The sequence below is a fragment of the Mytilus edulis genome, chromosome 2 (genome assembly GCF_963676685.1).
Source record: "Mytilus edulis chromosome 2, xbMytEdul2.2, whole genome shotgun sequence".
NCBI classification, from domain to species: Eukaryota; Metazoa; Mollusca; class Bivalvia; order Mytilida; family Mytilidae; genus Mytilus; species Mytilus edulis.
The window spans coordinates 15,781,591-15,796,034 of NC_092345.1; the positions used below are offsets into that span (position 1 = coordinate 15,781,591).

General features: G+C 31.4%; 1 protein-coding gene across 1 annotated transcript in view; it reads right to left on the bottom strand.

Annotated features, from left to right (window-relative positions):
* The window catches only part of LOC139511565 (E3 ubiquitin-protein ligase UBR4-like), a 111,341-nt gene that overhangs the window by 61,740 nt on the left and 35,157 nt on the right, over nt 1-14,444 (bottom strand). The window contains exons 39-55 of the mRNA XM_071298403.1: nt 14,139-14,286; nt 13,139-13,372; nt 12,400-12,570; nt 11,747-11,998; nt 11,407-11,496; nt 10,617-10,709; nt 9,898-9,957; nt 9,262-9,486; nt 7,007-7,091; nt 6,214-6,286; nt 5,256-5,433; nt 3,799-3,846; nt 2,897-3,214; nt 2,169-2,300; nt 1,733-1,817; nt 1,105-1,312; nt 419-482 (exon numbers count right to left, since the gene is read on the bottom strand). Of these exons, the coding sequence (XP_071154504.1) occupies nt 419-482; nt 1,105-1,312; nt 1,733-1,817; nt 2,169-2,300; nt 2,897-3,214; nt 3,799-3,846; nt 5,256-5,433; nt 6,214-6,286; nt 7,007-7,091; nt 9,262-9,486; nt 9,898-9,957; nt 10,617-10,709; nt 11,407-11,496; nt 11,747-11,998; nt 12,400-12,570; nt 13,139-13,372; nt 14,139-14,286 (2,464 nt within the window). The remainder of the gene's footprint in view (nt 1-418; nt 483-1,104; nt 1,313-1,732; nt 1,818-2,168; nt 2,301-2,896; nt 3,215-3,798; nt 3,847-5,255; nt 5,434-6,213; nt 6,287-7,006; nt 7,092-9,261; nt 9,487-9,897; nt 9,958-10,616; nt 10,710-11,406; nt 11,497-11,746; nt 11,999-12,399; nt 12,571-13,138; nt 13,373-14,138; nt 14,287-14,444) is intronic.

The following is a 14,444-nucleotide window of genomic DNA, read 5'->3' on the forward strand; positions in this document are numbered from 1 at the left end:
GTTTTCGTAATTGTTTCTTATAGGGACTCATTATCTTGAGCAATCGCATGTATAAAAGGATGAAAAAAGTACATAGAAATGTCTTGATTTATTATCTTGTTCTTCATTACAAAATAGAATAAGAATAATCAAATAAAGAAAAGAAATAAAATCACCTGTTGCTATCAAATGATGAGAACTGGACTATACCACCTTTTTAGTTGTCAACATACATACAACTTCAGAAGTGGTTTTATTTACACAAACTTTTTTGCATTTTCAAAATCTTATGCTCTATGGTCTATTGTGTTCAAATTTCAAGGAATATTTAAATACAAATTAATAAAAAAAAAATACATGCATAAAGTTCTGTATCTGTTATTTGATAAAGTGTTGATGTCAAATATGTTCAGCATGTTTTATAGACATTCCTAAATACCTTGTCACTAGCTGATGTATTCACAAATGCTCCGTCTAAAACTTCCAATGCACTTCCTAGTAATCTGTAAACAAAATAAATCTTTGTAGAAAATGGATATAAAACTTATTTAAAGATTGTATAACATGTATGTATATTTTTATTTCTTTGTATAGTTATAACAGCAGTTTCAAACTAAAATAACATATGACAATAAAGTAGACAACACTGGTAAAATATCGCAATGTAGTGATTTATAATGGTCAACATGTTTTACCATTAGGTGTGTCTTCAGGACAATATTCATATGAAATCAAACCGTGAAGTACAAATCCGGCAGTTCATGCAGTTCGCCTGAAGTAATGTTACAAAAATGGTTGTTTTGACAGCTTTATAGATATAAATAGAAAGCAACAGTGAAATAAAAATTTATTTAGTAAAGTTAAAAGTAAAAGATAATCAATAAAGATATTAACGATGTGGTTAGCTGCTATTATTCACACAGATCTGTCCTAATTCTTCTCATGGAAGTTTATAGTGGTATTGTTATAGAAATAATAAAAGTAGATCATGAAATGTCAATTATTTCCAGACTGAACCCCAACGCCCTGGTCATCCCGTACCAATTCAACTGGCTTCTCTCTAAAGAAGGTACTGCTTGAATAACATATGGAAGATTTGTTGGAAAATTAAAAGTAAATACAAACCTGTCAGCACATGTCAGTGGTAGTGGTGCAAATGAAACTGTTTCACTCTCTGTCACCGTGACAACACCTTGTTGTTGTAAAACTTTAGAAACAGAGGATTCTGGGAATTCATCTGTCTCCTCGGGCCATCCAAACGATTCCTTGGTTTTTACATAAACTTTAATGGAGTCCACCATTGTTACACCACCAGAGTCAGCACTAGCTCCAACTATCAATAATAAAAGAAAACATTTATACTATTTAAAAATTGGTCTATATCTATCTCATTAATCAGATCATTGAAAACTCTAGAAAAAAAAATACAACTTTCAACAGCTGGAAATTGATCAAATTTATAATTTGCTTTGTGTTCGGATTGAGAAAATCTTTCTTTTATCAAGAACATATGAATAATAGCTTTTAAGTTTTTCATTTCCATTTTCTTAATATATTTAGACACAAGTTCATTTTTTTTCAACAAAGCTAACTTACCCTTCTATTCTCATTACAAAACTAATTGTTGAACATTCAAGTCTTACATTCTTATTTATTTCACATTTCTGACATTATAATTATATAATTTGTTTAAAATTTGCCTTTAATCAAATTAAGCTATATAAGTAATACATAAAAGGTGATTGATACAAACCAAAGAGAGTGACTTTTTTATCTGCAGTCAATGATTCTTCTCTTGTGAAGGGTAAGTCATACCATCTAGCTTTAGTCAAAGTTACCTAAAACACAACATTGTCATTTTTTAAATTGGTTCAATTGATAAAACAAAAGTGGCAAATATTGTTTAACTTTTCAGTATGAGGGACACTAGTGAGTGTCCTATGTCAAGCCTGGTATCTAGTTTACAATATATTAAAAGCCACTATTTTCAAAAGTTCTTGCTGGAATTAGTAACTGTCCCATAATTCTTTATAAACCATATAATCAAATTGATCTTTTCACATACCAGTAATTTGCCTATACTGAAACAAAATTTTCCTTTTCAACAACACTTGCACAAAATGACTACATTGTTGTACTTAAAAAATCAAAGTTCAAAATTTTCAGTAAATGTTGTTTATAATACTTACTGGGACGGTTCTACTAAACATCTCCAGGTAAGAAGGAACTCTCTCGATGCTCTGTGTACCAATCTGTACCCGTAATCCAACCATTACATTAGTGGCATTAGTATTGTTGATCTCTATAGTAAATCCAGCAGGCTGGAAAATAACAAATGAAATTAGACTAATTCTCATTTTTAAATCATTTGAATTATACTTTTGTTTTTTTCTCATTTTGTTTTGGTTGGTGTAAGTCAACTTTTATAACCTAAGAATTCTTTGTATATGACATTTAAATCTTAACAGGATGCATTTTTACATATTTTAATATAATTGGCATCTATAAATACAGTGTGGCCATGCATGCTGCTGATTTCTCTTAATATTCACTTCTTTTACCTTGCTATTATCAACATGGCTTTAAAAATTATATATTTGTTTATATCACACATCTGTTTAGAAAAAAAACACATGCTATTTTTAGTACAGAAAAGATCCTGCTTCATATACAACAGAAAGTTTAACATTTTCCTCCTGCCATGTTTTCGGTGTATACCTAGTGCCTTGTTTGTCCTTTAAGTTTACGGTTTGACAGTATTGAAAGTTAATCAAAAGCTTTGTACTAGTTTAAGTTTACTATAACTATGACAATTTAAACTGTAATAGTCTATATGACTTAAAGGGATCTTCATTTTGCTATCTTACAACCATACCTTTGTGCTTGCCACATACATTTTTCTATCTTACAACCATACCTTTGTGCTTGCCACATACATCCCGATGGCTGTCAGCCTATGTTTAATCTGTTGTGTATTGTACAATTGTAATATATCATTTCCTCCAAACTCAATGTCATTTGTCTGATAACAATGTTCAAAGAAATCAACAGGGAATGACACAGATCCTGTAGTATGTCCTGATCTGGTAACCTTCTTCTTCTTGGCTGGCTTGAGGACAGCTATAGGACTCTGTGGTTGTAGATAGGGAGAGAGCCAGTAACATGTGTTCTCAGTGTTGGCCATGTAAATCCTTAAACTTCCATCTTCACACAGTAAAATCATGGTGGTTCTTTGCTGTTTAAAACAATGAATGTTAAGTTAGCAAGGTTCTTGATATTATATGAAATATATTGCTACTTTAAATCACAGTAAAAAGGACAAATTTTGGTATGGGCCAGATTTGTCCCTCTTTAATAATTCAATGTTTCAAGATAAAAATGGTTTCAGTTAATGAAAAGACATTTAAGACATGTAAGAAAGTCAAGTAGAGCTATTTATGTCAAACTTTATTCTAAAGTCTTGATTTTTACATCCCAAATAAGCAAACATAGATGAAAGAGATTTTTTTGAAATTTGATAAAATAAAATGTGCTAGTTCAGTCCTCAGGAAGACAAGTCTCATTACCTTTACACATTATTCTGACTCTAACCAATTTTTTCTCTTACCTCTTAATGTCGCATGGTTAGAAGAGAAGTAGCAAAATACAAATATTCAAGTCTTTGGCCTGGACTGGTGTTTCGACTCTTCAACCTACTGCCCATGTGGCAAACATGCTACCAAGAGACCAAGGAGGTGGGTTGACTAATTTAAAAGCATCTCCTATTTTATATAATATTGTCAAATGCTGAGTAGTTTTATACACCTCAAATATTCTTACCTGATCTGAATTGGACGCTGTATGTCTGATAGCCACAACATCTTGAATCTGCAAAATACAACCACTTAAATATGTTAATATGAACTTCATAATGACCTTCAAATATCTAACCACAAATGTGGTGTTCAAATTAAAATAAACAGCTGCGCCATGAGCGCATGATACGCCCGACGTCTTATGTGGAAGTCTTATGCAATAATCATTAATAGTTTATGAGAAAGTTTTAAGCAATAACCATATATTGTTTTAGAGACACGGCTGGACATGTGAAACCCCCCACCCTGTTTTTTTTTTTACAAAAACTAAATATTACCAAAATAAAATTTTGAATCAAAACCAAAAAGTATACATATCTTAAGATTAATATATCAAAGAAGTGTGTAAAGTTTTAAGCAATAATCATAACTTATTTTTGAGATATGGCGCGACATGTTAAAAACCCTCCCCTGTTTTACAAAATACTCAATAACTCAAAAATAAAATTTTGAATAATCACCAAAAAGTATACATATCTTTAGATTAATAGAACAAAGAAGTGTGTAAAGTTTAAAGCAATAATCATAAATCGCTTTTGAGATACGGCACAACATGTAAAAAACACCCTCCCCCTTTTTTACAAAATACTAATAACTCAAAACTGAAATTTTGAATCATCACCAAAAAGTATACAGATATTGAGATTAATATAACAAAGACATGTGTAAAGTTTTAAGCAATAATCATAAATAGTTTTTGAGATATGGCGCGACATGTAAAAAAAACCTCCCCCTTTTTTACAAAATACTCAATAACTCAAAAATGAAATTTTGAATCATCACCAAAAAGTATACAGATATTGAGATTAATATAACTAAGAAGTGTTTAAAGTTTTGAGTCATAATCAAGAATCGTTTTTGAGATACAGTGCGACATGTGAAAAAAACACACCTCTGTTTTAGTTATAAAGTGCCGTAACTCAAAAAGTTTAAATCTTATTTTCACCAAAAAGTATACAGATCATTTGACCATCATAAGAAACAACTATATTAAGTTTCATGAAATTTGGATAAGTCGTTCTCAAGTTATGTGTTTAGCGACATGTTTACGCCGGACAGACGGACAGACAGACGGACAGACGGACGGACACCGGACATTTGTATACCATAATACGTCCCGTCAAAATTTTGACGGGCGTATAAAAAAAAATCTTTTTGTGTGAAGGTAAACTTATCTCTTATCAAAAACACTTGTAGGGTTTCAATATATTTTATCTACACAAATAACCAGAGGAAATAAAGCAATGCCTTGTCTATGTGTGATAACCACAGCATGTAGATAGTTTATGAGGTCAAGGTGTCATGTATGATGTTAATAAGAGGACTAATTATATCACATCTTCAACTGACAATAGTCTAATGGGAGAGCCAAAAATAAATCTGCATTTTCAAACTATTCATAGAAAACATATTTTCAATTACCTTGGCTTTTGCGGGAACCACTTTAATTTCCTGGACCAACATAGCATCTGGTTTGATCATAAGGACCACAGGATTGTTGGTGCTCTGTGTCATGCAGTACATTAGTCCAACATGGCCAGGAACCTCCGACCATTGAACCAAAGGCTGACTGTTGTTACTACCTTTGCTAGTCCCATTACTGAAATAAATTGAAATTAATTGCATAGAGCATACATGTATATGTTTATTTTTTTAAGTTAACAGGAAAAGGGAAGATTAAATCAAGACATTAATTGGCCAATTCTAAATCTAAAAGGACTATGGGTAATTAAAATGAAAATAATGTTACTTCATTGGTTGAACTCTATTGTTAAGGTCTTTTTTTAACCTATCACAACAGCTTGGTGTACACTTTTGAAAATATTACCCAGAATTCATTAGATTCTGAAATGGTGAATTTAAAGACATTCATACCTACATTTTAAAGCAAAGTATAAAATGCTATAGTGCATGTGTCTTGGGTTACATTTCAATGTTCTTGAAAAGCTAAATTCAATTGAATATAAAATACAACACATATTGTTTCTTATTTATTCATTTTCAAAATTTGTTTAACAGAACAGCTCAAGTAAAATCCCATTATCTATTTTAAATGGTAGAGCAAAAGTAATATTGACTACAATATCTGTGAAGTTTCAAACTAATATTAAGCAACTAAAACAAACATTTGTATTGCAACGAGCAGTATGCTGAAGCACACATTTTACATGATAAACTTTTCTACTAACAAGCTACCTTTTAAGACTAATCTGGAACAAGAGAGATGTTACTGACAACCTACCTTTTAAGACTAATCTGGAACAAGAGAGATGTTACTGACAACCTACCTTTTAAGACTAATCTGGAACAAGAGAGATGTTACTGACAACCTACCTTTTAAGACTAATCTGGAACAAGAGAGATGTTACTAACAACCTACCTTTTAAGACTAATCTGGAACAAGAGAGATGTTACTGACAAGTCTTTTGTAACTGTGGCCGCAAAACTTTTTCCTGAAAAGAATTAACAAAATTTAAGATCGAACAAATGTTAATTTATACCCTGAAAAAAATCTATTCTTACACTAACAGATCAGGCACATAGAAATTACATTCCTGAGTGAATGTGCAAAACTACTGAGACAAAATAAGAATGTGTCCATAGAACACAGATGCCCTAGCTTGTAAATATATCACAAATTCAGCATTTATTTCATTTATAAGCAGGCATTACTCAAGAACAGTGAAAGATACCCCACCCAAATTTGAACTTGATCTTTGTTTGGTGGTAATAAGCATTGTGTAATAGTTTCATGACATTTGGTTGAGGCAATAAAAAGTTATAGAAAGAAAACCAATTTGGGGACAAGGGTAACCTTAATGCCTTCACCGCTTTAAATGCATGACCAATCAATTGACAAAGTGTAGGTCACAACTTATCCTTAAACATGTCATTAAAAGATACAGAATGCACTTTCATGTGATGATAGACCAATGATGGAAAGTCTTCAATAGACTCTTATAAGCTCACATCTTTCATCAACATCTCAATTACTCTGATAGCGATGTTAAACAATTGTCTAAGATATGTCTTTGTTATAGCTCCATTTACAGTATAGGTCTGATATACATAAATTTCTTAAGGTATGAAAATACACTCTTAAATTCAATTATTTCTTATATCTTTTCAGATCAAATCTAAGATATAAATCCAAACTACGTAAGCTAATTTACCTTGAGAATAACTGAAGAACAGTAGTTGTAATGCATGGGAATAATACACAGATACTCCACCTCCTGCTACATTACCATTAGCCTCCTGAAGAAAAAACATGTAAATTATTAAAAAAATAGGGGTATTACAGTCCTTTAGTCTCCCAAAGACTCCCATACTCATTACAATGGACTAACACTTACCTTTACAGTCCTTTAGTCTTCCAAAGACTCCCATACTCATTACAATGGACTAACACTTACCTTTACAGTCCTTTAGTCTTCCAAAGACTCCCATACTCATTACAATGGACTAACACTTACCTTTACAGTCCTTTAGTCTCCCAAAGACTCCCATACTCATTACAATGGACTAACACTTACCTTTACAGTCCTTTAGTCTCCCAAAGACTCCCATACTCATTACAATGGACTAACACTTACCTTTACAGTCCTTTAGTCTCCCAAAGACTCCCATACTCATTACAATGGACTAACACTTACCTTTACAGTCCTTTAGTCTCCCAAAGACTCCCATACTCATTACAATGGACTAACACTTACCTTTACAGTCCTTTAGTGTCCCAAAGACTCCCATACTCATTACAATGGACTAACACTTACCTTTACAGTCCTTTAGTGTCCCAAAGACTCCCATACTCATTACAATGGACTAACACTTACCTTTACAGTCCTTTAGTCTCCCAAAGACTCCCATACTCATTACAATGGACTAACACTTACCTTTACAGTCCTTTAGTCTCCCAAAGACTCCCATACTCATTACAATGGACTAACACTTACCTTTACAGTCCTTTAGTCTTCCAAAGACTCCCATACTCATTACAATGGACTAACACTTACCTTTACAGTCCTTTAGTCTCCCAAAGACTCCCATACTCATTACAATGGACTAACACTTACCTTTACAGTCCTTTAGTCTCCCAAAGACTCCCATACTCATTACAATGGACTAACACTTACCTTAACAGTCCTTTAGTCTCCCAAAGACTCCCATACTCATTACAATGGACTAACACTTACCTTTACAGTCCTTTAGTCTCCCAAAGTACATTTATATCACCACAGCCTACGACATCGTTATAGTGGAAATATTTCAATTGATAAATGCATTATGATATACTGTGAAAGTACTTTTATTTGTGGTTTTCCTGGATGACTTTATCCACAAATTTAAGTGTCAAATGAAATAAAACAACAGTTGTCCAAATCAAGACATTGAAATGAAATAAAGGAACAGTTGTCCAAATCAAGACATTGAAATGAAATAAAACAACAGTTGTCCAAATCAAGACATTGAAATATCCCCCAATAGGTTTGACTACTGATATGATGTAGCTGAGAATAAATTGAATATTGCCAAATCTGAGAATACTTTAACAGTAGTCATAGGGCAAACACACTATGAACCACATCTGCAGACGCTATTATACCCATTTAATCTTTAAAAACCTTAACTGTTCAATTTTTTATCTTTTAATTCTCATAAATAAATATATTCGATCAATGAAGGTCGGATTTCCAGTATTGATATGCTATGATAAAGTGTTCACTTTATATCCTCATAATTCTCATACGTTTGGGAAATAATAATTTCATGCTGGGCTTGCTTTTGATTAGAATTGGTTTACAATTCAAGATACGTTAATAGCATTTGTTTATGTAACTGTTTTCTTTAGGTGCCTAATTAACACCTTTGATGGTATCTAATCTGTTGATCACTCTATTTAGGTTAATTAGTGTGATCACTACGATTTAGACGGGTCAATGTTTACTTTGCAATTTCCTTTAATCTAGACAATTTGTAACCTTCGTTTCTAATGGTTTCATTTTTTAACTTTTTTTGGAAAACTAAAATCCACGAATTTAAAAACCCACGAGCATGTAAATATTGTTCAAACCATGAGAATTGATACCCACGAATTAAAATACTTTCACAGTAATAATAATACTCCCGTTGTCATCATTTACGAAATGGAACAACTTTTACTAATTTTCAAAAAAAACTTTTGAAATAACCAGATAATATTCTGAAAGGACATGGTCTAATTTAAAATATTCTGATTTGAATCACTCTTGAGAATAATGAATGAATAATAACACTTATCAAAAGTCAATTATAGATACAATCCATACACTATTCTTCAACTATTTAATGAAGAAAAAATTTACACATCAAAATTGAGACCAAAAAATGTAAGTGCACGAAAAAATAAACAGCTTTATTTGAAAGCCATTCAAGAAATAGAACTAACCTTTAAATCGTCATGGTTGATTTCTAATACATTAGTGATATAGAATGGTCCATGTTTAGCACTGCTGGTCTCCTCAAGGACCTGGGTGTAAATATATCCTGTAGAGGCCATGAGGACCATGTGACACCCATCTTCTGTGGTGACAAACGTAGCATCTCTAATCTTACCACTTGGCAGCAAGAAGAAATATTGTGGACTCAGTGCATCAGATCCAAGATTGTATATCTGTAACAGCAAAGCATTAACAAAACTGTAAAAATTATACTTTTTACTTTGGATTGGTTTATTTAATAGGGAACTTGTTCTTGATTAGAAGAGAAAATAAATTGTACTAACAAGATGATTTTGATAACTTCTGCATGAAAACTTAAATGAAATTGTATTTTGTAAAAGATTAATTTTGAGGTTAACAATTACCCATAAAATCGACAAAAAATCGAACTAAGGATTACTAATAAATCCAAATACTATATCAAAACATATTAATGGTCTATTATGTATAATTTAAATATCATACCAAAACTAATAACTATTTTAAAAGTGATTTCTTTCAAACTAGTGATAAATGTATTCCTTCTACTTATAAAGTAAATAATAACCAAATGTTAAAGCTAATGTTCTCTGAGAGTTACCTACCTTGACAAAATCTGCTGTAACAATAGCTAATTCAGTCTGTGTTCCTGGCAGCCAGATAGCCTGTAAAATTATACAAATACTTACTTTTACAAGGTAATCACACAATTGTACAAATTCTTTTCACATTTCTACTCAGCTTTACAATTGTATTTTAGCTTACATTAACCAATATTTGTATGGTTATTTAGACTATCTGCAATAAGGAACAGATTGTTGCCAAAAACATTATTTTCATATCAGATCCATTATCAGGCCTATAGCTGACCTGCTAAAGGACAGATTGGTAAATAATTTAGTGCATGCATCAAGAAATGACACACATTGATTAATTTCTTCCATGCATCTATCAGGGTGCAGGATTTTCTACCTGTGTTGAAGTCCCATTGGTGGCTTTATACTGTTCTGCTATTTGGTTGGGTTGTTGTATCTTTGATACATTCCCAATTTCCATTCTCAATTTTATGTATCATCCAATTACAACTTCTAATTCTGCAGTAACTTATATATTATCTTTTATAAATCATAAATTATAAAATTATAAATTATAAAACATGATTGTGAAAATTATAAAACATGATTGTGAAAATTATAAAACATGATTGTGAAAAAAATCTTTTTGAAGGACCTCAAAACTGGCAGCCCAAATACTCATTCAAATTATAGTTTTCCTCAGTAACGAACACTGGTGGATATAAATAGTATCTATTAGTTATACAAACCTTGATTATAAAGTTTCCAGTAGTAAGTGTGGGATGTAGAACCAAGTGGTCAGCTACCGACCCAGCACTGGTAAAGGTCAATACATGGCAATCCTGAAACAATACATTGTAAATATCAACCAATCCAAATTTATACTCTTGAAAAGTACATCAGCAGAAGAAAGTTTTTTTTTAATTTTTTTTATTGATATCTAATATGCAATGCTTTTATCTATATTAAAAATACAGGTGACCTTTTCTGGGTCATTTGGTCTTTAATGGAGATTTGTCTCATTGGCAATCATACCACATCTTCTTTTTATAGATCAATTGTCTCAGTAACAGTCTGTATTCACCATCCTATTCCACTAAAACCTTCAACAGTAACTCTCTGACTCAGAGGTTGGAAAAGCCAAAGAAATATACCTTCACAGAAAATAAACTGATGCAAAATCACACAATTTTAAAACTGCTTGAGAATTTATCAAAATGTCAGTAAAAATATATATGCGATAACCAAACTGACTAGTGGTCAAGGATCGTTAGAGTAGTCATTAGGGTCAGGAAGATGGGCATATATTCAAAATGAGCATAATTGAAAATCATACAAATCCTAAACTAACAAACTGTCCTACTTCCCTAATGACCTTATTTTGTCATGGACACTTCACATAATAGCACTAAAAGGATTATTTCCTAAAATAAACTAAAGACCTGACAATTCAGACATAAATTCCTCTATAAAAACATTTAATTATTTTGCAGATTTCCTTAAGATTATTATCTTACTATCATTTGTTTAAACATTTACCTTTAATCCACACACAGCCAGGAAATCTTCATTACAGGGGTTACCAGTTATAGACAGTACAGTGAATGGAATTGGTGCTGAGGCCAATCTCTACAAAACAGTCAAATCAATACTTAAATACACCAAATATTGAAACTACTTATTAATATTCTTGTAATCTGCAAAGTATGTCATCCATGTTTTTGCTTATTAAAATATATACAAATCAGATAAATAAGTGTCATAACAGAAATAATATTCAAATATGTTCTAAAAAATAATGTACAAAACATTTCTTACATTTAAAAAAAATCTACAAAAATAAATGCATGTAAAAATTAAATGCGGATTAATTTCTTACTGTCAGGGTTAATTTCTTTTTACTAGAATCAGCCTGCTTCAATAAAGCTGACAACTGCAGGATTGTTATTTTTCCTTTCTCGTGACTGACAGCTAGGTGTTGTCTCTTTCCTTGAGTAGATGCCAATACACACATAGCAACTCTTCTGATCATGTGAGCAGTGATCAATTGTCGAATTGTCTGACCTTGATCTCCGCTATAATTCATCCGTACATTTTCAAATGCACCTTCCTGGGATCCAAGGGTGACAGTCTGAAATGAAAAAAGTTTTTTTTTTTTTTAGATTTCTTCAAATTACAGTACATTCAAAAATTATTGCAAACTTTTATCTAAGCAATTTTGAATAATAGACAAAAATATTCGATTTCAGGAAAAGGTTTATACCTACATGTATGTATGCCCTGATACTAGAATGAGAGTTCTTATGACGATACTCACCAGGTCGCATTTCTCGCATCAATCAAATCCTCACAATAATTTCTGAATTGACAGTACTACTTTTAAAACAAAAATCAAAGACATCAAAAATAATAAATATAAACGTGAATCATATTTTGAAAATATGTTTGATTTCTGATATTACATACAATCTACCCACTATTTCAAAACTAGAAAATGTGTCTATTTACATCGTTAAGTTTGTGTTGCCTTACCATAAGATTTTCTGTATTTTCCGTAGTTTTGGGTAGGTTATGTAGATCATGTAATGCTTTCTGAGCCCTCTTTGTACTACCCATTGGTGACACCTTCTGGTAATTCTCTGTCAGTGTTGGGAGAATAGTCTCCAACATGGTCAATACTGTTTTCACTGTCTGTGATTGTTCCTGTAAAAAGTACATTATAACTTAATAGGTTGTTGATCAAAATGGCTTAAAATGAATTTTTAATGTTGATAAAAATACAATAACAAATAGACCTTTTTTTAACTGGCTTATATACAAAACATGACAAAGCTTATTTACATACTAATTCTATAACTAGAAAGGATCAAAATTTTGTCAACACTAATATTTATCTTCAATTATCCTTCAGACTATAAATTTTTAACTGCAAGACTAATGTTCTTTTTTTTCTCTTCTAACATTTTTAAATATCTAAAATTACCTAAGTGTATGGTGATGTTTTTCATTTCCATTTCTTTCATTAGCTCCTTAACCTATGATAGATTGATTGATCGTTTGTTTGTGTTTAACGCATAGTGTTTTTTTGGTGGAGGAAGAAAAGTGCCAGAAGGAAAACTAATAATTTAAGTGAATCTAGATTAGAAACTAAAGCATCTACCTCAATGTTTACAGGCTAGTGATATAGTAGTCACTAAAGCCCCTCCTAAACCTATGACTTCTCTTTGAAATAAATCAGACTTACTAAAAACAACCTAATATTTTTTCTTACCAATTGATTGAGAAGTAGTTCTTTACAACCTTCTACTTGTTTACAGAGAGCCTCTCTAGCTTTATTGACCTGTTCTGCCACTTTGTTGATATTGGTAGGTTTTTCTGTCATACCTGTGGCTGACATACGACGTCTCAGACTACTAGGTAAAATATTGTCCATAGAGAATGGGGATTGTGAACTCATATTGTCATTAGCATCCATTCCAACTTGTGATGATCTTTTCACTAGTGCCTGTATAAGAGGAGATAGTTTGAACAATTACAACAGAGACGTTTCTAGATGTTTTCTAATTTTTTAAGAAAATATATTTCTTCGCTCATTTTCTAAAATGAGCGAAGAAATATATGCTAAATTTTGTTATCTTCTTAGTATCTATCATAATCCAATATCGAACGATTTTAGAACATTTTAAATTAATTGATTTTAATTTTCATAATCAATTAAAAAAAAAATTAAGAAATGTTAATTTAAAGGATACCTTTGGACAAATAAGTAATCATCTAAAACAGCTGAATTTTCTAAATAAAAGAAATATTTAGGGTTCACATCAAGAAGTCCATTTTTTTTTTATGAATTTTTAGTTCTTGCTACAAATCAGCCTTTTTAGGTTTTTCTTATTACACCTCAGCCAATAAGTTTGCCACATTAAAACTGTTTAGATCATTTACATCATAAATCCTTTCTTGATATGACAATATGATTTTTCCTTACTGTAATTCATTATTATTCGTTGGATACCAATTTGTATGGGTTTCGTGGGTACAGATGAACCAGGAATTCAAATGTTCAACAAATTACAAATTTTCCATAGATTTTAAATGAAGAGTTTGACAAAACCACAAAATCAAATATCCATGAAAATGCAAGTTTTCCTCAATCCACAAAAATTGATACCCACAAATATAAATGAATTCCCAGTATTCACATTATTCAATGTTTGTGACCATACTAAGAAACTTTTCCCCTGTTTTGTTAAGTATTTATTACTGGTACTTACCTTACAGGTACTGTCATCCTTGGCTCCACAGTCACAGAAGAATGATCCAAATTTAGCATAAGTCAGGTCATGTCCTTTGTGGCATACCTTGGCACAAACAGTGCAAACTCCAACTCCTTCTACCATCTTACAATCGTGACAATGATACCTAAAAATATCAGATTATATCTGTAATAGGAATGCAATATTTTCCCCTTTTTGTTTAATCTTATTCAAACAATTGCATATTGTATTATTTTTAGTTATAATTTTAGAATAATGTTACTTTATCAATAGGACATTATACAAAATCCTTATTCTCTGTGA